Genomic DNA, 27041 nt, shown 5'->3' on the forward strand with positions numbered 1-27041 from the left:
GATATGACAACTGCATTTGGGAGCAGATTTTGCGAGTGGCGAAAGGAAAAAACGAGACTGTCTTTCCTTGTCACACACCCCTGGAGATTGACCCTTCCTTGTTGAGCACATTCCCAGTAAGGGGCACGTTATGCACGTTCATTTTGATGTTGTTTTTTGGAATCCTCAAAATAAAAAAACATCAAAAATCTGATTTCTTTACTGCATTTCTTTAATTTCATCAAAGCAAAACATGATGCATTAATATTGTAATGAAGTTAAACTTGAACATTAAACATAATTCATTGATATTGTAATGAAGTTAAACTTCAACATTAAACATAATTCATTAATATTGTAATGAAGTTAAACTCGAACATTAAACATAATTCATTAATATTGTAATGAAGTTAAACTCGAACATTAAACATAATGCATTAATATTGCAATTAAGGTAAACTTGAGACGGCATCGTACAGCAGAGTAGTCACGTGGTGCGTCATTCTCTACAGGATGCACTGCAGGGAAAAAAAAACATTTAATCATGAAGGCTCAGTATGTATTTGTAGCCAACTAAATCATTTTTATAGTAGGCTAATATAGCTAATATAAATACATACAGCACGTGTTGCCTTCATTATAAGGCTTATATAAGGCTTTTAATTTTTTGCGGCTCCAGACATATTTGTTTTTGTTTTTTTTGGTCCAGTATGGCTCTTTCAACATTTTGGGTTGCCGACCCCTGCACTATACTAACACACACGTCTGTCCAAACAGCTTGAAAAGTAGATTTTTCACCATAGCTGCCCTTTAGGTAAAAGTTAAAAATGTATTATTTTTTATTTTATTATTATTCATTTATTGGCTGCACGGAGGCACTGTGGGTAGCACGTTCGCCTTACAGAAAGAAGGTCACTGGTTCGAGCCGAACTCGAACTGGTACATGCCAACTAATTCTCATTAGATCATAGGTTGGGGTTAGGGATAGTGTAAGTTCACATGTTCTCAAATGGACCATCAAAATAAAGTGTTACACATACTTTTTGTAGAGTAATTCTGACAAACTAATGTCACGTTCAAATAATGTTCGGGTAGATCCAATAGCGAGTGAACAAAGGAATTTATTAGACACAGTCAAACTCAAAAACAGGTGCAACAAAAAAGTGCGGTGCTAAGGCTAGGGGAACAGGACAGGAATCAAACAGGAAATCAGGCTCTAGCAGAAACTCCTCACGGTCCTGAGCACAGACAGAAAGACACACATGAGCACACGTAACGAACTGACAATGAACATTAAACAGGTAGCACTTACATAGTCACGATGATGTATATCAGCTGGCGAAAAATCAATCCAGCGGAGTGACGTAAGGCCACGTGACCAAAACAATACACGTGGGCCACAAAAGCAAAACAAACCCACATGATCACACAGACATTGCGGAAGAGCGCACAAACCTGCAACCATGACAACTAAAGAATGTTTTAAAAATGCTAAAGTATTCATTCCCTTTAAAATAAAGCTAAAGTTTAAAATAAATAAATCATAAGTCCACTATATAGGAACAGCCGATTCAAATGCCATCAGACGATTGAATGGGCATCATCAGTGGTCATCAGCTGATAGATATGGGCCAGTAGAGGCATTTTGCGCTCAGAAGTCTGTTATCATCCATCCTCATGGTTAATCAGCTATAGATCACATACGGCTGCGACCGGAAATTAACAAAAATATTTATAGAATTTTTTTAATTTCCCATCAATTGTATTTCATTAACGTCTACCGCAACCCTAAACCCAACCATCACAGTAATGTAAAAACAGATCTGGATGTGGGGTCTTTTCTATTAGTATAGGTTATTAACCATGTGGATGGATGATAACAGCCTTCTGAGACTACCAGTAGGCACAGAAGGCCCCTACTGGCCCATATCTATCAGCTGATAACCCCTGATAATGCCCATTTAATTGAATGATAACTTTGAAAGCGGGTGAACAGAGAAGGTAAAGGTTTTGGAAATAAACCTTCCACACATTTAATAATGATTCTGTTTACCCATTGGCTTCAAACTAATATCACTGTAAATAATGTTAAATTTCCTACAAAGACCGATTTTTTTTTCTTCCCCTTCGTACGACTTTAATGTATCATCAGAAAGCCATGGTTGTTGATTTGATTACATGTTGTTATTATTATTCTTGAAAACGGGTGACCATTGACTTACATTGTACGAATTCAGCCTAAAATGTTCTCTAATGTTCTGCTGAAGAAAATAGTCACCTAATATACATCTTCAGTGGTCTGATTGAGAGTAAATGAACTATTTAAGTATGTTTTTTGGACAAACTTTCCTTTTAATGATGTCTTCTTTTGAGTTCAACAGAAGAAAGAACCTCATACGCATTCGAAAACACTTGAGGAAGAGTAAATAGTGAGTACATTTCATTTATTGAGTGAACTATCCCTTTGGTAGCAGTGTGGTTTCACAGATATATCATTGCTGCACCAGTGAGTATGTGCTCAACAATATTGATTCAACTCTCCCCCAGTTGCTGATGTTATTTCTCATATTTTCTTCTGCGTGACCCAGTGTTCTCCATCCATCTGTTAGCGGTAGTTTTGGCAGTGCCCTATCAGAACGAGTGCCAAATCAAAAGCACCTGTTGTAAGAGTCTCCAAACTCTTGCCAAAACCATAAACAAACACGCCACACCAACTGCCAGTTTTGTCGCTCAAAGAAAAATAAGACATGCAGCTTTGCACAACAACACAGTCAGAGAGGCGCTGACAGAAGCCCTAGGCCCTGCTGTGGAGATGCTTCCTAGCCGAAAGCGTGTGCGTGCTGAAGTTTCCACGTCTCAGGGTGGTGAGCATGTGAAGTTCAGCGATGTGACTCTGTTTCTGGTGGAAAAGCGGATGGGGAAAAGCAGGAGGACGTTTCTCTCCAGTCTCGCCCGATCAAAGGGTTTCTGCGTAGACGACGCTCTCAGGTACGAGAACACACCTGATTCAGGCTCTAGAGGAGAACTAATGAATCTGAACTCAATGTAAACTCTGCGTTTGTCATGCTGTTCTGATTATAGGAAAACAATTCAGACACTAATGCAGAGTGCATTGCTTTATAACCATGTTAAAAATGAGTATTTAAATCATGCCTTAAAAAGTCTAAATGATTTAGAAAGTTAAAATTATGAGAAAAGACAACAATCATGGCTTAAAAAAATCCATTTTAAGACTTACAAAAAAGCAAAAGTATGTCTTACTAAGTCAAAATCAAGAGAGGAAAAGTCTACATTGACATTATAAAGACAAAAATACAACTTACCAAATCTTATTTATGAGATAAAAAGTTTTTTACTTTAAAAAGTCAACATTATGATTCACTAAATAGAAATTCTGACTTAAAAAGGTCAAAATTTCGAGATTAAAAAGAAAAAATTAGGACGCACTAATTCAAAATTGAGATAAAAGTCGAAATTATGACTTCATATTATCAAAAAGTAGAAATTACAAGTTTAAAAAGTCGAAATTATGTGATAAAATATGGAAATATATGGAAAAATAACATTTGAAATTCTGAATTTAAAAAGTCAAAATTACGAGATCAAAGATTAAAATTGTGTTACTAGTTTGAATTATGACTTAAAAAGCCAAAAATGGTCACTTAGAGTTGAAATGATGACTTACTAAATCAAAGTTGACTTAAAAAGTTGAAATGATGACTTACTAAGATACAACTGTGAGATAAAAAGTTGAAATTGCATCTTTATAAAGTCAAAATTAGGACGTGCTCATTCAAAACCATGAGATTATGAGCTGAAAGGTTGAAATTACTTTAAAAAGTATAAATTATCCCAAAATCAAAATTATGAGTTTAAAAAGTCAAAAATATGAGATCAAATATGGAAATTATATCTGAATTTAATTTAATTTTAATTTAATTATTCTTTAATCAGTTGCCTATTATGTGGTGAATATACCCCTGTAACGCATATTGCAGTCTGTTTTTGTCTGGCGTTCTCTGATATCTCACCTGCTCACCAAAAATGACATAATATCCCTTGCAATGTCTGAAACCGGCGCACACACATTGAAAAAGTCGTGCCAGGCACGAAAGGTTGACAGGCATAGCAACAGTAACTAAGGAGGGCGGGGCTTAGCGAAGGGTCAATTGAGCTCAGGTTGATCTCAAACTCACCCACTGCTGAGGCCGAGCTGATCTTCCTGAGAGTAAGACTTTAGAAAAAACATTTAGGCTGATTTTATCTATAATATAGAGCATATTTGAACGGTGGGAGGAAACTGGGGAACCCGGGGAAAACCCACGCGGACACGGGGAGAACATGCAAACTCCACACAGAAATACCAGAGGCTCAGCGAGGACCCAACGCCATTGGGATTCTTGCTGTGAGGCAACAGTGCTAGTCACTGTGCCACCGTGCCGCCCATTCTGGATAAAGGTGGAAGAAGGGGAGGAGGGGGTTTTCTTCCAGACAAAGATAGTTGTAGAAAGGAAATGAGGATATATATATATAGTGACTTGGGATCCTTTGATTGGAGGATCATGATTAGCTAATGTGGACCAGCTGGGTCAATCATGAGCACGTGCTCCTCTCGAAATTAGTTTAAAATTAAACTTCACTTCAGAAGTCGAAATTGCCAGAAAGTGTGTGTGTGTCTTGAAGTGTCCTGGGCTCGGGGTGGAGATGAGGTGAAGTTCAGCAATGTGACAGTCCGAATACATGCAGCACAAGTTTATCCTACTTCAATATTTCAGCCATCAAATAAGAGTTAGCACACAAGGAATCAATAAATAGTGATACCATAAAGTCTAAGAGATGATATATTACGGATGACAAGTTTATAGTGATTTCTTATCAGTTCATGAGTACTTTAGCCATCTCTTCAATGCTGCATTAAAATAATTTGCAGAGTATCCAGCATTACAGTGTCTTTTGTCACATGAGCAGAGCGTTTGATGCAGGCTTCCAGCTTATAAATAAACGAGAATTCTGTCACACTAGAGTTCTTGATGCAAAACCCAGAGTTTTGTTTGCTTGGATGCTGTCAGAGCAGTCGTTTAAAGAAATTGCATCCAAATCGGCCTGGAAATGGTTGAATGGATTTCTAACCATGGTTTTTGTTTTGTGGTTTAATTCCTTCCTAAAATGCAGAAGTGTATGCAGTTGATCGTGCCACCATTGTCATGCATTTCCTTTAGGCAGTGGTGTCATATGCAATCCAAAAAGCCATGCGATATAAACACTAATCTTCATCCCCCTCCAAAAAAATAAAAAATAAATAGGATTGGCTGTCAATTTAATTCCCTCTGGCTATCCACAAATGACTTCATACTAAAGAAGATTTTGGTAACACTTTAATTAGTGGCTTCATATCTGCTTATTATTAAGATATTAGTTGGCTATTAGTACTTATAAAGTACATATTCTGCATGATATTATATTCTACCTAATGCTTAAACCTAATTACAACCTAAATGAGCAGCAAATTATGAGTAAAAGTGATAGTTAAAGGTTCATAACTAGTGAGAATTGTGTCTTTAAATAAAGTGTGATTAGGATTCGCAATGTAAACAATGCTTTCTTATGATTTTGTAAATTAAATATGGTAATTAACTATGATAATTCAGATTATTTTATTATTAATTATCTGGTTACTGGCTCTTTGAGAGTCACACTATTAATTAAATTGTTAATTTAGATTCATGAAACTCCCGGAATGTAATTCTTGATATTGACCATATTTGGAAGGGTCATGCATATTAATGAGCTCTGTTCTGACACTCCAGCAGCTTATTCCCTCTCTCTCTCTCACTCTTTATCTCTCTCTGGGTTCTATTTTAATCTAAGCTCAAGTCTAAAACGCAAGACGCAAAAGCATTAGGGGTGTCTGAATCCACTTTTGCTATTTTAAGGATGGATAAACACACTCTGTGCTCCGGAGCATGGTCTAACAGGGTCGAGCTTATTCTCTTAATGAGTTCTGGGTTGTGTTTTGAGCATAACCTGCATTAAACCAATCAGAGTCTCGTCTCTCATTCCATTTTGAGGCAGTTGTGACGCTCCATGGTGCATTTGCGGTTTAAAATAAATGTATATAAACTAATTCAGATAACAATTTAATAATTATTAAAAAAATACAAGATTTAAGAAAATTACAAAATGTAAAGGAAAACAAATAAACAAAAAAATTACATTAAATAAACGTGTAAAAATAAATACAGTAATATAAATTGTTTAATAATTGTAATAATGTTTCTAAATATTTCTAGTATGATATTTTGGACCAATTTATTATATATTATGTTTTTATTTATTTATTTTATTTTTTCCAGCAGATAAATGAACAATAATAATGAAGTGTGGTCAGAAAACTGAGTAATATTCAAACACACGTCCTGTTCTTATGCCTCACTGATGCAGACGTCTCCAAAACCCCACAGCTGGACACATCTACACTTGTGTTTATTAAAGCAAATATAAATCTGTATATAATCAATAAAACTGCTGATAATAATCACATTATATGCAGATCTTCATGAATAAACTGAAAAAGTCCCCCGAGGTGAAGAAGGCATGGAGGCAGTGCTGTTTATATTGATGTAGGAAATCATCATTTCTGGATCATTTTAATCCTGTAATTGTTTTCATCTGTAAAGATATTTGTGTGTTGCTGTTCATCCTGTGTGTGTTCAGCAGTGTGTAAGTGTTTACATGCATAACTAACACACTCTGCTGGACTTTAGAGCAGCTAAGATCCCCAAAATAGCAACACGCCAGCAATGCGCCTTAACACACCTCCTTTATAGACGAACACACACATGAGTCCACAAAGCAGCGCAAATGGATTTACTATTTAAACAATGTGGTGCAAAACCTGAAAATTACTGTTGCACTGGTCTGAAAATATCAACAAATCACGCCAAACATGTCTTGAGCCCTACTTTGCTGAATTAAACTAAATTGTATGTGTAAGTGTATGTGTGTGAATGGGTGTGTATGGGTGTTTTCCTGTACTGGGTTGCAGCTGGAAGGGCATCCACTGCATAAACACATGCTGGAATAATTGGTGGTTCATTCCATTGTGGCGACCACTGAAATAGAGACTAAACCAAAGGAAAATAATTGAATGAATGATGAAAGAAAACACAAATCAGATGTAAATAAAGCAGGGAGTGTTGCATTGCATCAGATTTTAAACTAACAAAGCAGTTCAGCTCTATGAGATGTTACAAAATTGGTACATTTTCCCCAGAATTTAATTAATTGTTGCATTTTATTGTTTACAAATGCTGTAATGTGCTCCATTTTATACATTTCCAGTGTAATTTCCGTCCATGCATTTAGGGTAGGACTTTCTACATGCTTAATAATGCATTAAAGCTGTCTCCATGTGTTCCTCTCATTGCATCAGTAAAACCAGTGAAGCAAATGGCGCATGCATGCTTTATCTGTGTGCTTTTATTTTGTTTTGTTCCTTTAAATCCCTCTCAAATGCCAGTTATTTTTTTTTCTCCAGCAGTGATATTTTCTCTATTTAAACACACTGAGTGGCGTGCATCACTCCGGCAAACAATTAAAAGATCCATCCTTCACTGTGTAATAAAATATTTTAATTTGCATATAATTTCATGCAAATCACAGTGATAATGAGCGGGGCGGCTGGAGTCTCGATAACTTTCCATAGAAAATGATGTTATAATAATAGCACAGAAACCGTCTATTAAAACCTCATCAAGCGGCTTGGTAACTGTTGACGGACAGAACATAATCAGTCACTCAGACACAGAAACAAACTTTACAAATGCAAAACTAATGTACACTGGCAAGACAGAGGTGTGGGACTTTTGAAAGAAGTCTCAATGCATTTATTTGATTTTAAATGACTGGAAAATTGTGAAAATGTTGGTGTTTAAGTCACTTCAGTATAATTATCTGCAGATTTTACCCAAATCATTCATTCATTTCCTTTTCGGCTTAGTCCCTTTATTAATCTGGGTTCGCCACAGCGGAATGAACCGCCAACTTTTGCAGCACAAAATTTACGCCGTGTATGCCCTTCCAGCTGCAATTCATTGCTGGGAAACACTCATACACTCTTGTTCCCACACACTACGGACAATTTAGCCGACCCAATTAACCTGTACCGAATGTCTTTGGACTGTTGGGGAAACTGGAGCACCCGTAGGAAACCCACGCCAATACGGGGAGAACCCACAAACAAACTATGCAAACTCCACATAGAAACACCAACTGACCCAGCCGAGGCTTGAACTACGACCTTCTTGCTGTGATATACATCAAATATGTATAGGATTTTTGCATTTAGGGTCTGTTTGGATGCAAAGAATGACTTATAAAGGCCGTATTTTTATTATATTGTGTCTGATAATCAGCTACCTCTAATACTATTGACTGAATTTGCCTTTAAAATTTTTGTAATTACAAATTTTTGGAAGTCAAAACTAAAATTAGGATTTTTGATATATAAAATGAAATTATTAATTAATACAATTGCATTACACAACAGTTCTGTCTGGTTCTCCAGCCGTGCAATATTCTGCAATATCAGCCCTTGTGTATTACTCCACCCACATAGAGTCACAGCAGATCAGTAAACTCACTACAGTTTGACAAACGTTGCAGCTGTGGGACACCATCATGTACTTTTGAGGCTTTATTAGGTGAGAATGTAGTTGTTTAGATTGCAACTATGCAGTTTATTTATAAAGATAGCGCCTATTTGAAATATTTGTAATTAAAAATAGGTCGCTGGTTCAAACCTCGACTCGGCTCGGCTCAGTTGGAGTTTGCATGTTCTCCCTGCGATCAAGTGAGTTTCCTCCGGGTGCTCCGGTTTCCCTCACAGTCCAAAGACATGCGGTACAGGTGAATTGGGTAGGCTAAATTGTCCTTAGTGTGTATGAATGAGTGTGTGGATGTTTCCCCAGAGATGGGTTGCGGCTGGAAGGGCATCCGCTGCGTAAAAACTTGCTGGATAAGGCGGTTCATTACACTGTGGCGACCCCGGATTAATAACGGGACTAAGCCGACAAGAAAATGAATGAATGAAAAAAACTGCATTTTCTCAGCACAAGTTTCCAAACACAGCTGAACAAATCATTACAGAGCAGGTAAGAGACTTTCTAAGTCGATCTCTGTCTTGTGTATGTTGTAGTGCTGTATTTATACCACAGTAATCTGCTAGTGTTTGCTTTGCTTTGGCTTTTTAGGGTTAATTATTGTGAAATCCTGATTGCAACAGAGAAATACTGGGAAATCTCTCCGTTCAGCCTTACATTCTTAAAATGTGGGCAAAATCAGCAGTTTTGTCTTAACTTTAGACATTACGCTAGAGAATCATTCAAACACTAGCTCTATAGTGACGTTGGTGAAGTAGCAACAGTATCTGCTGTTCTGACGTCAGCTGCAGATGTGGACGAATGGTAAAAAGGATTTTTGAGTCTCTCCGTGTTTGATTTTCTTTTTTATATACACGATTATGCATTTGGACTGTTGTATAAATGCAATATCACACTCAGCAGAGCAATATGGCTGTATATTGTCATTGGGGAGACACTAAGGCACTTGGCCTGCGACCTCGAGCCAATGCATGCGACCCTCCAGTGCCGATATACAGCCATATCGCACTGCTACTCGTGTAATAATGCTCAGCTATTTGTTTGGATACACCTTAATAAAATGGGAATGGTTGGTGATATTAGCGTCCTGTTTGTGGCACATTAGTATATGTGAGCGGGCAAAATTTTTAAGATGGGTGGTGAGCATGGTGGCCATTTTGAAGTCGGCCATCTTGGATCCAACTTTTGTTTTTTCAATAGGAAGAGGGTCATGTGACATATCAGACTTAGTGGGAATTTCACAAGAAAAACAATGATGTGCTTGGTTTCAACGTAACTTTATTCTTTCAGAAGTTATGTACAAGTTTCAGACCACTTATAAGATGTGTTCAATGTGCTGCCCATTGTGTTGGAATGCGACAGCACTACCGTCATTTTATAATGCTGTAAATACATAATTTAAGTACACATTTACATTCATCACATTATAATGCCTTAAAGAAAGATTACAGTACATATCTTTACATCCATCACATTATAATGCTGTATTTACTTTTATCTCTTTATAATGCTGTAAAGTGATAGTTACAGTACACATCTATACCTGTATCCCCTTTATAATGCTGTAAAGTGATGGTTACAGTACACATCTATACCTGTATCCCCTTTATAATGCTGTAAAGTGATGGTTACAGTACACATCTATACCTGTATCCCCTTTATAAGGCTGTAAAGTGATAGTTACAGTACACATCTATACCTGTATCCCCTTTATAAGGCTGTAAAGTGATACAATAAACATCTACACCTGTATCCCCTTTATAAGGCTGTAAAGTGATACAGTACACATCTATACCTGTATCCCCTTTATAATGCTGTAAAGTGATAGTTACAGTACACATCTATACCTGTATCCCCTTTATAATGCTGTAAAGTGATAGTTACAGTACACATCTATACCTGTATCCCCTTTATAATGCTGTAAAGTGATAGTTACAGTACACATCTATACCTGTATCCCCTTTATAATGCTGTAAAGTGATAGTTACAGTACACATCTATACCTGTATCCCCTTTATAATGCTGTAAAGTGATAGTTACAGTACACATCTATACCTGTATCCCCTTTATAATGCTGTAAAGTGATAGTTACAGTACACATCTATACCTGTATCCCCTTTATAATGCTGTAAAGTGATAGTTACAGTACACATCTATGCCTGTATCCCCTTTATAATACTGTAAAGTGATAGTTACAGTACACATCTATACCTGTATCCCCTTTATAAAGCTGTAAAGTGATAGTTACAGTACACATCTATACCTGTATCCCCTTTATAAAGCTGTAAGGTTATAGTTACAGTACACATCTATACCTGTATCCCCTTTATAAGGCTGTAAAGTGATAGTTACAGTACACATCTATACCTGTATCCCCTTTATAAGGCTGTAAAGTGATAGTTACAATTCACATCTATGCCTGTATCCCCTTTATAAAGCTGTAAAGTGATAGTTACAGTACACATGTATACCTGTATCCCCTTTATAAAGCTGTAAGGTTATAGTTACAGTACACATCTATGCCTGTATCCCCTTTATAAAGCTGTAAAGTGATAGTTACAGTACACATCTATACCTGTATCCCCTTTATAATGCTTTAAAGTGACAGTTACAGTACACATCTATACCTGTATCCCCTTTATAAAGCTGTAAAGTGATAGTTACAGTACACATCTATACCTGTATCCCCTTTATAAAGCTGTAAGGTTATAGTTACAGTACACATCTATACCTGTATCCCCTTTATAAGGCTGTAAAGTGATAGTTACAGTACACATCTATACCTGTATCCCCTTTATAAGGCTGTAAAGTGATAGTTACAATTCACATCTATGCCTGTATCCCCTTTATAAAGCTGTAAAGTGATAGTTACAGTACACATCTATACCTGTATCCCCTTTATAAAGCTGTAAGGTTATAGTTACAGTACACATCTATGCCTGTATCCCCTTTATAAAGCTGTAAAGTGATAGTTACAGTACACATCTATACCTGTATCCCCTTTATAATGCTTTAAAGTGACAGTTACAGTACACATCTATGCCTGTATCCCTTTATAATGCTGTAAAGTGATAGTCACAGTGCACATCTATACCTGTATCCCCTTTACAATAGCAGAAAGGGCTTCAGTCAGTGTGTGTAATATCATCTAAACTGAAATATAAAGTGTGTATTGTGTTGGTCTGTTTTGCTGGTTGCTGGTGCCAGTGTGTGCAGGTGGACGGGCACCGCTGGGAGTTGTTTGCTCAGGCGGGCACAGCAGCAGTTTTACCACGGTATTGCCAGCTGAGCGATGGCAGCTTTCCCAGAAATGCAGCTTGAGCTCTGCGCTGCCAACCGCCGGAAGCAGATCGTGATGAGCTGAGAACTGACGTCCTAGAAGCCAGTTTGATAACAGTAGGAGTCTGATAATACAATGGGAGATAATAAATCCCTGGGTATTACACACACTGCGCAGGAGCATGCCTGACGGAGGAGAAAACAGATGCACACGCTGAACAACAGTTGATGGAGAGTCTGTTTGAGATTTATTTGTAGAGCACTTATATTACCTACAGTAATGTTGAAGTCAGAGTTATTAGCTCTACCTTTTTGTTTTTGCAGATTTTGCTTTTCGAACCAGCAACTTTCATGCTGTGAGGCCAAAGTGCTAACCATTGAGTTTAGATATATAATAAGTCAGTGTTTGATAAATAATATACACTACTAAGAACTTAATTTGTTCTACTTTAAAGGTGAATTCCTCAATAATTCGATTTTTTTTAACTCTCAAGTTCAGATTTTCAGATTGTTGCATCTCAGTCAAATACAATCCTATACTAATGCATGTGGAAAGCTTATTTATTTACTTACGTTGTGAATGGAGGACGTGCAGGCAAGGGTAGCTGAAAGTTCAGGTTTATTTAGGCCCAATCCCAATTCTACCCCAAATGCGTAGATAACAGATAAACAGGACTCAGCAATGTGTGTGTGTGTGTGTTTGAGAGGTGTACAAAGAGTCTATGTAGTTAGTCCTGTACAGATTCAGCTGTGTCTGTTTGGGGGATCTAGGCCAGGTGTGTGAGTGAAGTGCGTGATGGGATTTGTAGTGTGGTTGAATGTGAGTGTTGTCCGGCAGACTGCAAGAGCAACACTGCTTGTGAACATAACATTATTCAACAGTCAGTATGTTCAGACAGACAAAGGTGAAGCAAGAAAGTGACCGGGTGTTACATTCGTGTACATTCCTGTGTTGCCTGATTATTATTATTATTATTATTATTATTATTATTTTCTTTGCTAGACTCTCTCTCGCGCTCTCCCTGTGCTCTCTCGCTCTCTCCCGCCTCCACCAATACAGTGACTCTGATTGGCTACTGCTGCCCTGCTGTTTGCCGTGCCCTCCCTGACGTCACCCCATGGTCTCTAATCCAGCCACTGCCACGGTGGCATAAAAGTGGTGATCGGACGCTATGCGAGAGGCCCTGAATTTCTGTGTTGTGTTGTTTGTCTTTGCTATCCGTTTTCAGTGTAATACAATTTGTTATTTGTCCGTTGTTATTATCTGTTCTCCATTAGTCTACCATCAGGGTTATGCGCGTCTGAGGTTGGAGAGTGGGACAGGTAAGAATGACGCGCGACATACATTGTGCACACGTAGTTCTGAGAATCACTGTTGTTAGACACACTAGGTGTGCTTCACCCACCGTACTTTTGTTTTCTCATATATTTTATTTTCTATTTCTCATATATATTAGAGTAGGTTAGGTAGTGCATTATAGTCGCAAATATATCTTTTCAATAACTGCTGTATTTCTCTTTTGGATGGTTAGGGCAGAGGTTGGGCTAATAGATCGTTTTGTTTTATTTATTTCTATTGTTTGGACGCCGTCCGCGTCTCATCTCTCCAACTCTTCCGTCTATCTGTTCAAACATCCTGTGTCCCATTTGTTGTCTGTAAATTTCAATATATCCTTGTAAATATTTAATGTTTTTTCTATATGCATATTTTTGCATTTATTATTTTCACTCTCTTTGTAAATAAACTCACTTTATTGCATTTAGTTAGTCTTGGTATTTTGTTCCTCACTTGTTGATATTGTATGTTTGCTTATGTGTTTCACCCAAAATTATTGTTACAGTCCTTCCTCTTGACTCACCATCTTTAAAATTGTAACACCAAGTCACAAGCAGGGCCGGCGCATCCATAGAGGCGATCTAGGCGACCACCTAGGGCGGCAGTATAGAGAGGGCGGCGTCCGCTACACTTCCCTCACCACCCGCGTCCTCAGTTACGTCCGCGACACCTCCCTCACCACCCGCGTCCTCAGTTATGTTCGTGACACCTCCCTCACCACCCGCGTCCTTAGTTATGTCCGTGACACCTCCCTCACCACCCGCGTCCTCAGTTATGTCTGTGACACCTCCCTCACCACCTGCGTCCTCAGTTATGTCCGTGACACCTCCCTCACCACCCGCGTCCTCAGTTATGTCCGCGACACCTCCCTCACCACCCGTGTCCTCAGTTATGTCCGTGACACCTCCCTCACCACCCGCGTCCTCAGTTATGTCCGTGACACCTCCCTCACCACCCGCGTCCTCAGTTATGTCCGTGACACCTCCATCACCACCTGCGTCCTCAGTTATGTCCGTGACACCTCCATCACCACCTGCGTCCTCAGTTAAGTCCGCGACACCTCCCTCACCACCCGCATCCTCAGTTATGTCAGCGACACCTCCCTCACCACCTGCGTCCTCAGTTATGTCCGCGACACCTCCCTCACCACCCGCATCCTCAGTTAAGTCCACGACACCTCCCTCACCACCCGCATCCTCAGTTATGTCAGCGACACCTCCCTCACCACCTGCGTCCTAAGTTATGTCCGCGACACCTCCCTCACCACCCGCGTCCTCAGTTATGTCCGCAACAACTCCCTCACCACCTGCGTCCTCAGTTATGTCCGCGACACCTCCCTCACCACCCGCGTCCTCAGTTATGTCCGCAACAACTCCCTCACCACCTGCGTCCTCAGTTATGTCCTCGACACCTCCCTCACCACCCGCGTCCTCAGTTATGTCCGTGACACCTCCCTCACCACCCGTGTCCTCAGTTATGTCCGTGACACCTCCCTCACCACCCGCATCCTCAGTTATGTCCGCGACACCTCCCTCACCACCTGCATCCTCAGTTAAGTCCACGACACCTCCCTCACCACCCGCGTCCTCAGTTATGTCTGTGACACATCCCTCACCACCCGCATCCTCAGTTATGTCCGTGACACCTCCCTCACCACCTGCGTCCTCAGTTATGTCTGTGACACCTCCCTCACCACCCGCATCCTCAGTTATGTCCGTGACACCTCCCTCACCACCCGCGTCCTCAGTTATGTCTGTGACACCTCCCTCACCACCCGCATCCTCAGTTATGTCCGTGACACCTCCCTCACCACCCGCATCCTCAGTTATGTCCGTGACACCTCCCTCACCACCTGCATCCTCAGTTATGTCCGTGACACCTCCCTCACCACCCGCGTCCTCAGTTATGTCTGTGACACCTCCCTCACCACCCGCATCCTCAGTTATGTCCGTGACACCTCCCTCACCACCTGCGTCCTCAGTTATGTCCGTGACACCTCCCTCACCACCTGCGTCCTCAGTTATGTCTGTGACACCTCCCTCACCACCCGCATCCTCAGTTATGTCCGTGACACCTCCCTCACCACCCGCGTCCTCAGTTATGTCTGTGACACCTCCCTCACCACCCGCATCCTCAGTTATGTCCGTGACACCTCCCTCACCACCCGCATCCTCAGTTATGTCCGTGACACCTCCCTCACCACCTGCATCCTCAGTTATGTCCGTGACACCTCCCTCACCACCTGCGTCCTCAGTTATGTCCGTGACACCTCCCTCACCACCCGCGTCCTTAGTTATGTCCGTGACACCTCCCTCACCACCCGCGTCCTCAGTTATGTCTGTGACACCTCCCTCACCACCCGCATCCTCAGTTATGTCCGTGACACCTCCCTCACCACCCGCGTCCTCAGTTATGTCCGTGACACCTCCCTCACCACCCGCGTCCTCAGTTATGTCCGTGACACCTCCCTCACCACCCGCGTCCTCAGTTATGTCCGTGACACCTCCCTCACCACCCGCGTCCTCAGTTATGTCCACGACACCTCCCTCACCACCCGCGTCCTCAGTTATGTCCGTGACACCTCCCTCACCACCCGCGTCCTCAGTTATGTCCGTGACACCTCCCTCACCACCCGCGTCCTCAGTTATGTCCGCAACAACTCCCTCACTACCCGTGTCCTCAGTTAAGTCCACGACACCTCCCTTACCACCCGCATCCTCAGTTATGTCAGCGACACCTCCCTCACCACCTGCGTCCTCAGTTATGTCCGCGACACCTCCCTCACCACCCGCGTCCTCAGTTAAGTCCACGACACCTCCCTCACCACCCGCATCCTCAGTTATGTCAGCGACACCTCCCTCACCACCTGCGTCCTCAGTTATGTCAGCGACACCTCCCTCACCACCTGCGTCCTCAGTTATGTCCGCGACACCTCCCTCACCACCCGCGTCCTCAGTTATGTCCGCAACAACTCCCTCACCACCTGTGTCCTCAGTTATGTCCGCAACACCTCCCTCACCACCTGCGTCCTCAGTTATGTCCGCAACACCTCCCTCACCACCTGCGTCCTCAGTTATGTCCGTGACACCTCCCTCACCACCCGCGTCCTCAGTTATGTCCGCAACACCTCCCTCACCACCCGCGTCCTCAGTTAAGTCCACGACACCTCCCTCACCACCCGCATCTTCAGTTATGTCAGCGACACCTCCCTTACCACCTGCGTCCTCAGTTATGTCCGCGACACCTCCCTCACCACCCGCATCCTCAGTTATGTCAGCGACACCTCCCTCACCACCTGCGTCCTCAGTTATGTCCGCGACACCTCCCTCACCACCTGCGTCCTCAGTTATGTCCGCGACACGTCCCTCACCACCTGCGTCCTCAGTTATGTCCGCGACACCTCCCTCACCACCCGCATCCTCAGTTAAGTCCACGACACCTCCCTCACCACCTGCGTCCTCAGTTATGTCTGTGACACCTCCCTCACCACCCGCGTCCTCAGTTAAGTCCACGACACCTCCCTCACCACCCGCATCCTCAGTTATGTCAGCGACACCTCCCTCACCACCTGCGTCCTCAGTTATGTCCGCAACACCTCCCTCACCACCTGCGTCCTCATTTATTTCCGCAACACCTCCCTCACCACCTGCGTCCTCAGTTATGTCCGCGACACGTCCCTCACCACCTGCGTCCTCAGTTATGTCCGCGACACCTCCCTCACCACCCGCATCCTCAGTTAAGTCCACGACACCTCCCTCACCACCTGCGTCCTCAGTTATGTCTGTGACACCTCCCTCACCACCCGCGTCCTCAGTTAAGTCCACGACACCTCCCTCACCACCCGCATCCTCAGTTATGTCAGCGACACCTCCCTCACCACCTGCGTCCTCAGTTATGTCCGCAACACCTCCCTCACCACCTGCGTCCTCATTTATTTCCGCAACACCTCCCTCACCACCTGCGTCCTCAGTTATGTCCGCGACACCTCCCTCACCACCTGCGTCCTCAGTTATGTCCGCAACACCTCCCTCACCACCTGCGTCCTCATTTATTTCCGCAACACCTCCCTCACCACCTGCGTCCTCAGTTATGTCTGTGACACCTCCCTCACCACCTGCGTCCTCAGTTATGTCCGTGACACCTCCCTCACCACCCGCATCCTCAGTTAAGTCCACGACACCTCCCTCACCACCTGCGTCCTCAGTTATGTCAGCGACACCTCCCTCACCACCTGCGTCCTCAGTTATGTCAGCGACACCTCCCTCACCACCTGCGTCCTCAGTTATGTCCGTGACACCTCCCTCACCACCCGCGTCCTCAGTTATGTCCGTGACACCTCCCTCACCACCTGCATCCTCAGTTATGTCCGCAACACCTCCCTCACCACCTGCGTCCTCAGTTAAGTCCACGACACCTCCCTTACCACCCGCATCCTCAGTTATGTCCGCAACACCTCCCTCACCACCTGCGTCCTCAGTTATGTCTGTGACACCTCCCTCACCACCCGCATCCTCAGTTATGTCCGCGACACCTCCCTCACCACCCGCATCCTCAGTTAAGTCCACGACACCTCCCTCACCACCTGCGTCCTCAGTTATGTCCGCAACACCTCCCTCACCACCTGCGTCCTCAGTTATGTCCGCAACAACTCCCTCACCACCCGCGTCCTCAGATATATTCGCGCATATGCGACAGAATAGAGAGGGCGGCGTCAGCGACACCTCCATCAGCACCCGCGTGTCCTCAGTTATATCCTCGCATAGGGCGGCAGAATAGAGGTCCGTGACACCCACGCGTCCTCAGTTATATCTGCTCAAAGGGCGGCAGAATAGAGAAGGTGGCGTCCGCGACACCTGCCTCCCTAAGAACCCGTGCGTCCTCAGTTATATTCGCGCATAGGGCAGCAGAGTAGAGGTCCGCGACACCTCACTTCATTTTTCGTGATCGTCCTCTGCCTAGAGTGGCAGTTTAGCTTGCTCCGGCCCTGGTCAAAAGCAAAGAGATCGATCCAGGCAGCAAACTACATAAACAAAGGTATAAAGCAAAGGTCGAACGTGGCAAAGCAAGGAAAACGCGTTGTAATGTCCACAAACAGTAAAATAAGACTCAGCGAAGATGTGTGTGTGTGTGTGTGTGTGTGTGTGCTGTTTTTATAGTCCATCAAATCAGTCCTTGAGCAGCTGTGTGTGTAATCAGTGGCAAACCAGAACAGGTGTGTGTGTGAGGTGCATGACAAGATTTGTAGTTCATATGGTGGTGGGATTATAGTCGGAGTGAAAGTGAAGGATTCCCAACGATCTACAAGTCTGGATTGCTGATGATTGTGACACATTTAAAGGTGTAATCTGGGTAATTAACAATGGTTTGTTCTGTAGTCACTCCAAAACAAATATTGCTTAAGGGGGCTAATAATATTGACCTTAAAATAGGTTTAAAACAGTTAAAAGCTGCTGTTATTCTAGCCGAAATAAAACAAATAAGACTTTCTCCAGAAGAAAAAAATATTATCAGACATACATTGAAAAATTCCTGAATCTGTTACCACAGTCATATCACCCTGCAGCCCAAGACTAGCTAAGCAGGGCTGAGCCTGGTCAGTACCTGGATGAGAGAACACATGGGAAAGCTAGGTTGCTGTTGGAAGTAGTGTTAGCGAGGCCAGCAGGGGGCGCTCAACCTGCGGTCTGTCTGAGTCCTAATGCCCCAGTATAGTGAAGGGGACACTATACTGTCAGTGAGTCTTGTGGATGAGACGTTAAACCGAGGTCCTGACTCTCTGTGCTCATTAATAATCCCATGGCAGTTCTGGTAAAGAGTAGGGGTGTAACCCAGGTGTCTTGGCCAAATTACCTCCATCATGGCCTCCCAATCATCTCCATCCACTGAATTGGCTCTATCTCTCCACTCCACCTATAGCTGGTGTGTGGTGAAGCACTGGCGATGTTGTCCTGTGGCTGCAGTCGCATCATTCAAATGGAGCTGCACACTGGTGGTGGAGTGGAGAGACCTCCCTCGTGATTGTGAAGCGCTTTGGGTGTATGGCCATATATAAACACACATTACATCACACACATCATTTGGGAAATTTTTTAAAGCGAAAAAAGTCACAGGAGGGTGAATAATTTAGAGTGTATATAATAATATGTCATCTGTATATATTTAAAAAAGAAATCCAGAGAACTCGTACTAATTGTCGTAATGCACTGTAATTAATCAGCTGAGGGAGTGTGGTGATATTAAAGTACATTTATTAGTTGAGAATAATTATTGTCCTGTTCCCCTTTGGTGTCTTGCTTTTAAATCAATCACAGGCTGATTTGGAGTTTAATGTGAGAGGGAAGTGTTATTGCTCACCGGTTACTCGTTTATTGTTGAAGAGGCTTAATAAAGAGTTCTCCATAAACATCCGCTTTGTGCTTCTGCTGGAGTTAGACAAATAAAAATAGACGTGACTTAGTCACGCGCTAAACAATACTGGGATATGGAGTGACTGTGGAAAGCAGAGCTCCCATCATTTCATCTCACGGGAGCTTATCCTTCGACATCTCTGACTTCTCATAGCAAACTTTGCTATCTTGACGAATTTGCATAGCGTTTGCATATCTCAGCGCATACATTTATCATTTCTGTTGCGTTAATATTGGTGTTTTTAATATCAGAGTTCAGATCAGATCTCCTGCACTGTAAAACTTTTCTAGTCAATTTACATCAATTAAACTGACTAAAGATATTAAAGTCCACGTGAACCGGAAGCTTTGACCATTATTTTGTTTATTTTGTGATGCAGTTTCTAGAGAAACAGAATATTAATTGAGGACACAGTGGGCGTGGCTTGAGTTTTGTACTGCAAGCTGATCGGATGTAGTAAAGTAGGCGTGTCATTCAATAAGAAGAGGCAAAGGGTTTGGGGCTTCTAAGGGCCCATACATTAGGGGGAGCCCTAGAGATCCTATCAGGGTCATCCCCTCCCACCCACCGCTCTTCACTTTCAGGTGCAACTCCAAACCCCACGGCCCCACCCCCTGCTCTTTAACTTGGCTGCAAAATCCATCTCCCGCCACCCCCTTGTTCACTTTCGCCCGTGACACTCAACATCCACTCCCCCTGCCCTACCCCCACTCTTCAAATTTGTCTGTGATAGGTTGTCAGAGGTTGTCTTAGCGCTGCTAGGCGAGAGGGGGGGCTTTTACAGGGGGGATGATTTTTAAAGGGGGAACGATTTTTAGGGCCCATGCATTTAGGGGGCCCACACACCCCTACCCCCCCTCCTCACTTTCGTCCACAACTCCCCCTCCCTCCCCATGTTCACTTTCGTCTGCGACTCCAATCCCCACCCAACCCTCTATCCATTATTGTCCACCGACAGCACCCCACCTCGCTCTTCACTTTCGTCCGCAAGTCCGACCCCCCCCATGTTCACTTTTGTCTGCAACTCCAATCCCCCACCCAAGCCTCTATCCATTATTGTCCAGAGACTGCACCCCCCTACTCTTCACTTTCGTCCGCGATTCCAACCCCCCCGTTCTACACTTTTGTCCACAATTGCAACCCCCACTCTTCACTTTTGTCTGCAACTGTGTGTGTGTGTGTGTGTGTAGTTTTATGTAATTGTGTTGTATGTTGTGTGTAGTGTTTGTATACGTGTGTAGTTGTATATGTCATTGTGTGGTGTGTTCTGTGTGTAGTGTTTTGTATGTGTGTGTAGTTGTATATGTGAGTGTGTGTGTGTGTGTAGTTTTATGTAATTGTGTAGTATGTTGTGTGAGTGCGTGTGTGTGTGTAGTTTTATGTAATTGTGTTGTATGTTGTGTGTAGTGTTTGTATACGTGTGTAGTTGTATATGTCATTGTGTGGTGTGTTCTGTGTGTAGTGTTTTGTATGTGTGTGTAGTTGTATATGTGAGTGTGTGTGTGTGTGTAGTTTTATGTAATTGTGTAGTATGTTGTGTGAGTGCGTGTGTGTGTGTGTGTGTGTGCAGTTTTATGTAATTGTGTTGTATGTTGTGTGTAGTGTTTGTATACGTGTGTAGTTGTATATGTCATTGTGTGGTGTGTTCTGTGTGTAGTGTTTTGTATGTGTGTGTGTGTGTGTGTGTGTGTGTGTATGTGTGCACAGTTTGATACGTGTGTTTGCTCTCAGGCGCGTCACTCATGTTAAACCCCCCTGATCTAATCTCACACTGTATAATCTGATGACGGAGAAATTAAAAATGCAGAAGGAGAGTGTGTGTGGGTGGAGGAGTGTGTGTGTGTGTGTGTGTGTGTGTGTGATTCAATCAGTCATGAAGTAGATCTGAAACTGCTTCAAAGTGCTGTGAAAACCATTGCTCATATGCCGCACTAATGCTGTCGCCACAACACACACAATCGGGTCAAATCCTCAATTTATTAAGTCATAAGTAAAAGTTTATTAAAGGATGTCAGTATCAGTCTGTGTGTATTCAGGAGATCTGTAATCTAGTGTACTCCAAAAACAGTGAGAGCATTCACATGTAGAGGATGTACAGCTAAAACCAGTAGACATACACTGTATAAAAAGGCACATAACCATTTAAAAAAGCCAGATGTTAATGTGACTAAACTTTTCCTCTTTTAGGTAAGTCAGGATGATCACATGTGTTTCTGTTCTGCTTAATAGCAGAATAATGAGAGAGATGTGTTTTGAGAAATTGTTCTAACTCTTCTTGAAAGTCAAGTTTACACACAATCAGATTATTCTGCCAGTGGAAAAGCTCAGATGATGATGTCGAGGTTTTGGAAGTTTCTGATTGGCTAATTGACAACATTTGAGTTAATGTGAGGCACAACTGTAGAATAGTATTGAAGGAAAAGCTCAAACACACTGCTTCCTTCTGTGACAACAAGGGAAAATCAACAAGCCACAATCAACAACAAAGCCAGATTACAATCTGCTGAATGACACTGGGAAAAAGAGTAATGTTTGAAGACATGTCCTGTGCTCTGATGGAGCTGAGATTGAACTGTTTGGCCATAATGAGCAGTGTTACATTTGGAGGACAAAGGGGAAAGCTAACAAGCCTAGGAACACCATCCCAACTGTGCAGTATGGGGGCGGCAGCATCATGTTGTGGGGCTGTTTTGCTGCAGGAGGGACTGGTCCACTTCACAGCATAGATGGCATCATGAAGAAAAAACATTATGGAGAAATACTGAAGCAGCATCTCAAGACATCAGCCAGGAAATTAAAACTTGGCCACATATGGGTCTTCCAAACAGACCATGACCCTAAGCATACATACCAAATTAGTTCAAATGTGCTTTAAGGACAACAGAGTGAATGTTTTGGTGTGGCCATCACAAAGCCCTGATCTCAATCCTATAGAGAATGTGTGGGCAGAGTTGAGAAAGCTTGTGCGAGCAAGACAGCCTACAAATCTGCCTCAGTTACACCAATTCTGTCAGGAGGAATCAACCAAAATTCCTGCAAACTATTGTGAGAAGCTTGTTGAAGGATACCCAAAACATTTGACCAAAGGTATACAGTTTAAAAGCAAAGTATGTAAACTTTTGACCGTCTAGAAATTAATAAAAAAATTCTCTAAAAACAAATCTCTCATTAGTCTGGCATGTTCCTGTAATCGTCCTACTAAATCTATGAAACTAAAGAAGTAACTTACAAATTAATTCATGGCATTTAAGCCTGGATGAACAACAGGACATATACAGGTGCGAAATTCAAATCGAATAGATTCTAAAAATAGTTTTTAGTTGAAGTCACAGGGCCCTATCATACACCCGGCGCAAGGCGTGATGCGATTGTTGTTTGCTAGTTTCAGCTTGGTGCAAGAGTCGTTTTGACGTTTTGCAGCACGCTGTTTAACCCTCTGGGGTCTGACGGTGTTTTGGGGCTCTGGAGAAGTTTGTGTTCTTAAAAACATATTAATGGCTAAAGTGTGATACCACTGTAAACAGCACAAGCTGGGCTACAAAAATACCTGAACAGCATGTTTGTATGTGTTTTTGAGAAAGAAACGTTTGGGAACGAATGAATCGCTAGAAAATCATATGGGAGTCATATGCAAATGCATATTATAAGACAACGAAAGTGTTTTCTTGCACGCATATCAACATGTTGTTGGAGACCCCCCAAACCAACATATGACCTTTTTTAATGCAAAATATGGGCTCCTTAAGTCATAGGGCTCTATTTTGACGGTCCATGCTCAGAGCGCAAAACGCAGGGCGCAAATGCTTTCAGGGCGTGTCAGAACGCATTTTTGCTAATTTAAGGATGGGAAATCTGCCTTGCGCCGTGGCGCATGGTCTAAAAGGATTGAGTTTATTTTCTTAATGAGTTATAGGTGTGTTTTGAGAATAAACCAATTAGAGTCTCATCTCCCATTCCCTTTAAGAGCCAGCTGCGTCACGCCATAAGCGTATTCGCTATTTACAGGACGTAATGTAAGTCTAAGTGGAAAAAATGAGCATTTCACAAGCAAACAGTTCACAGAAAACAGTTAAACAGAGCATCTACTGCGTGAGAATGAGAGATAAATGATCACTTTCACTTTCGCTCGTGGATAGGAAAACCTTTAGCACAGACATCAATTAGTCTATAAATAATTAATTGCATTTGTTAAGCGCAAATATTCATTTCAAAACTATTTCTAAATTCAGTTCTAATTTCCAGCAAACTAATAAATGAACAATAATAATGACGTGTGCTCAAAAACCTGAGTTATATCCTAAAACACATGCTGTGCCCCATATGCTCTAAAACCTGACAGGTGGACAAATCTAAGCTTGTTTTTAATAAAACAAATATAAATATGGATATAATAAATAATACTGCTAATAATAATAACATTATACAAAAGCAAATTGTTATGAATGAACTGAAAAAGCCTCCCGAGATGAAGAAGACATGAAAGCAGTGATTTTTCATATTTATGTAGGCTAGAAAATAATATGTTTTGTAATATTTTAATCCTTTATATTTATATCCTATATCTATTCTTATTATATCCTATATATATCCTTAATATTTAAATGTTTTCATATGTAAAGATATTTGCCTATTGCTCTCTTGTGTGTATTAAGCAGTGTGTAAGCGAGGCGCAACTCTGCGCTGGAGTTTAGACCGGCTTTGTTTTGGTCTAATGAAAAATCTATTATAGTTTCTCAAAATAGCAACGCGCCAGCGGTCCGCCTCAGAACGCCTCCCTTTTTAGACCAGAACGCCTATGGGTGCACAAATGAGCGCTAATGCATTTGCTATTTAAACAGTGTAGCGCAACGCCTCAAAACGACCCTTGCGCCAAGCTGAAACTACCAAAAGACTATTGCGCCGCGCCTTGCGCCACACTGCGCCGGGTGTATGATAGAGCCCATAGTGTTTAAATAATGACTTCTGTTAAAATATTAACAGAGATTTGTGATTATTAACAATGACAGCGGAGCATTAATTAAATGCATATTTTCTGTGGATCAAACCATCAGGAAAGTGACACTCTAAGTCCATCTCTGTCTTGTGTATGTTGTAGTGCTGTATTTATACCGCAGTAATCAGCGAGTGTTGGCTTTGCTTTGGCTTTTTCAGAAATAATTATTGTGATCTCCCGATTTAAATACTGGTAAATCTCTGTAGACTGATGGCATTTCATGCTGTTCAGCCTTATAATCTTAAAATGTGAGCAAAATCAGCTGTTTTGTCATCACTTTAGACATTATGCTAGAGAATCATTCAAACATTAGCTCTACAGAGACGTTAGTGAATGAGCAGCGGCTTCTGCTGTTCTGACGTCAGCTGCAGATGTGAACGAATGGCGGAAGAAAGTAGTTCCTCATGCAAAAGGGTTTTTAGACTCTCTGTGTTTGATTGTCTTCTTTACATACACAATAATGTCGTCAAACCGTTGTATAAACACAATATCACATGAGTAGCAGTGCCATATGGTGATATTCCTCCCACTAGTGCCAATATACAGTCATATTGCACTGCTACTCGTGTGATATTGCTCATATTTGTGCTTTAGACTAATGGTGTATGTGTGTGTTTGTTTTGACAGTGGTGCTGTGACCCATGTGGTGTCTGAAGGTCTGTCTGCGCAGGATCTCTGGCTCTGGCTGGAGGATCAGGGCTTTCAGGAAACTCACAGCAAACACGTGCTGAACATCAGCTGGTTTACAGAGAGCATGAGCGCAGGACGCCCCCTGCCTGTGGAGGACACACACTGCATACAGGTCAGTGCAATGGACACAGTTCAGGATGTTATTTATGTAGGGCTGTGCAATTAATCAATGCTCAATTTCTATTTTGGCCTATGAAATGTGTATTATCAACCTAAAATGTATACTTTATAAACCACTTTGGTCATGAGTATGAACACATTTCCTTAAAAGTTAGTGCAATTGACTCTTGATTCTCAGCACCTTGGAATCAAGGAAATGGTTATTTTGTGGAATTGACTCTTGATTCTTAATGCCTTGAACTGATTCTTTTTGGAATCGACTCTGGAAGGTAAAAATCTGCAATGCACATTTATATTGTCTACTGTTTGGATAGTATACAGTATGTAATGCACATTTCGTAATCAATTTTAGCAAAATAATCAACTTATTGATTACTTATTTTAAAATGGAGATTCTCATTATGAAATTGATTCTGAATTCTGATTCTTTTGGAATTGACTCTCAGTTCTCAGCACCTAGAAATCAAGGAATTGATTCTTTTTGTAATCGACTCCCAGTCCTACAGATTTTGAATGTAGTTTTTGGGGTGAACTATTCCTTGAAGACTGATTGTCACACATTTATATTGTCTATTGTTTAGATATTGGAGTATGACATACTAAAACCAGCTGTTAAAATCACGCAATGGTATTGTGAATCACAGATATGGTTAATTGAACCATTTCAGTAAAGTGAGCCATCCAAATCTGTTCACAGAAACATAACAAATCATTATTAGCAAGTCACTTATGAGCATTATTAAACTAAAATTCGTAATTATGCAGTTAGTTTCTTGGAATCAAGGAATTGATTCATTTTTTTAATCAGCTGTTGATCCTCAATGTCTCAGAATGGATTCTTTTTGAAAATGACTCTTGATTTTCAATGTCTCAGAATCAATTCTTTTTGGAATTGACTTTTGATTCTCATTAGCTTTGAACTGATTCTTTTTGGAGCCTCAGAATTGTTTCTTTTTGGAATCGACTCTTGATTCTCAATGCCTCAGAATTGATTCTTTTTTGGAATCGACTCTTGATTCTCAATGCCTCCGAATTGATTCCTTTTTGGAATCGACTCTTAATTCTCAATGCCTCAGAATTGATTCTTTTTTGGAATCAACTCTTGATTCTCAATGCCTTAAAATGGATTATTTTTTGAATCAATGATTGATTTTCAATGCCTCAGAATTGATTCTATTTGCAATCGACTCTTGATTCTCAATGCCTAAGAATTGATTCTGTTTGGAATCATAGCTATTGAAAATCAAGAGTCGAATTGATTTTTATGGAATCGACTCTTGATTCTCAATGCTTCAGAATTGATTCTTTTTGGAATTGACTCTTGATTCTCAATGCCTCAGAACTGATTCTTTTTTTTAAATCGACTCTTGATTTTCAATGCCCCAGAATTGATTCTTTGTTTTTTTAATTGACTCTTGATTCTCAATGCCTCACAATTGATTCATTTTTGGAATCGATTCTTGATCCTCAATGCTTCAGAATTGATTCTTTTTGCATTCGACTCCCAGTCCTACAGGTTTTAAACTTCACAAGGGTGAGTAATTAATCACAGAAGAGTTTTTGGGTGAACTATCCC

General features: G+C 41.7%; 1 protein-coding gene across 8 annotated transcripts in view; it reads left to right on the top strand.

The window, feature by feature from the left end:
* The window catches only part of dntt (deoxynucleotidyltransferase, terminal), a 621669-nt gene that overhangs the window by 87906 nt on the left and 506722 nt on the right, over positions 1–27041 (top strand). For 5 of the 8 annotated variants that reach the window (XM_073919556.1, XM_073919554.1, XM_073919555.1 and 2 more), the window contains one exon: positions 25283–25457. In XM_073919556.1, the coding sequence (XP_073775657.1) occupies positions 25410–25457 (48 nt within the window). In that variant the 5' untranslated portion in view covers positions 25283–25409. 8 annotated transcript variants of the gene reach the window in all.

The sequence above is a fragment of the Danio rerio genome, chromosome 13, assembly GCF_049306965.1.
Source record: "Danio rerio strain Tuebingen ecotype United States chromosome 13, GRCz12tu, whole genome shotgun sequence".
NCBI classification, from domain to species: domain Eukaryota; kingdom Metazoa; phylum Chordata; class Actinopteri; order Cypriniformes; family Danionidae; genus Danio; species Danio rerio.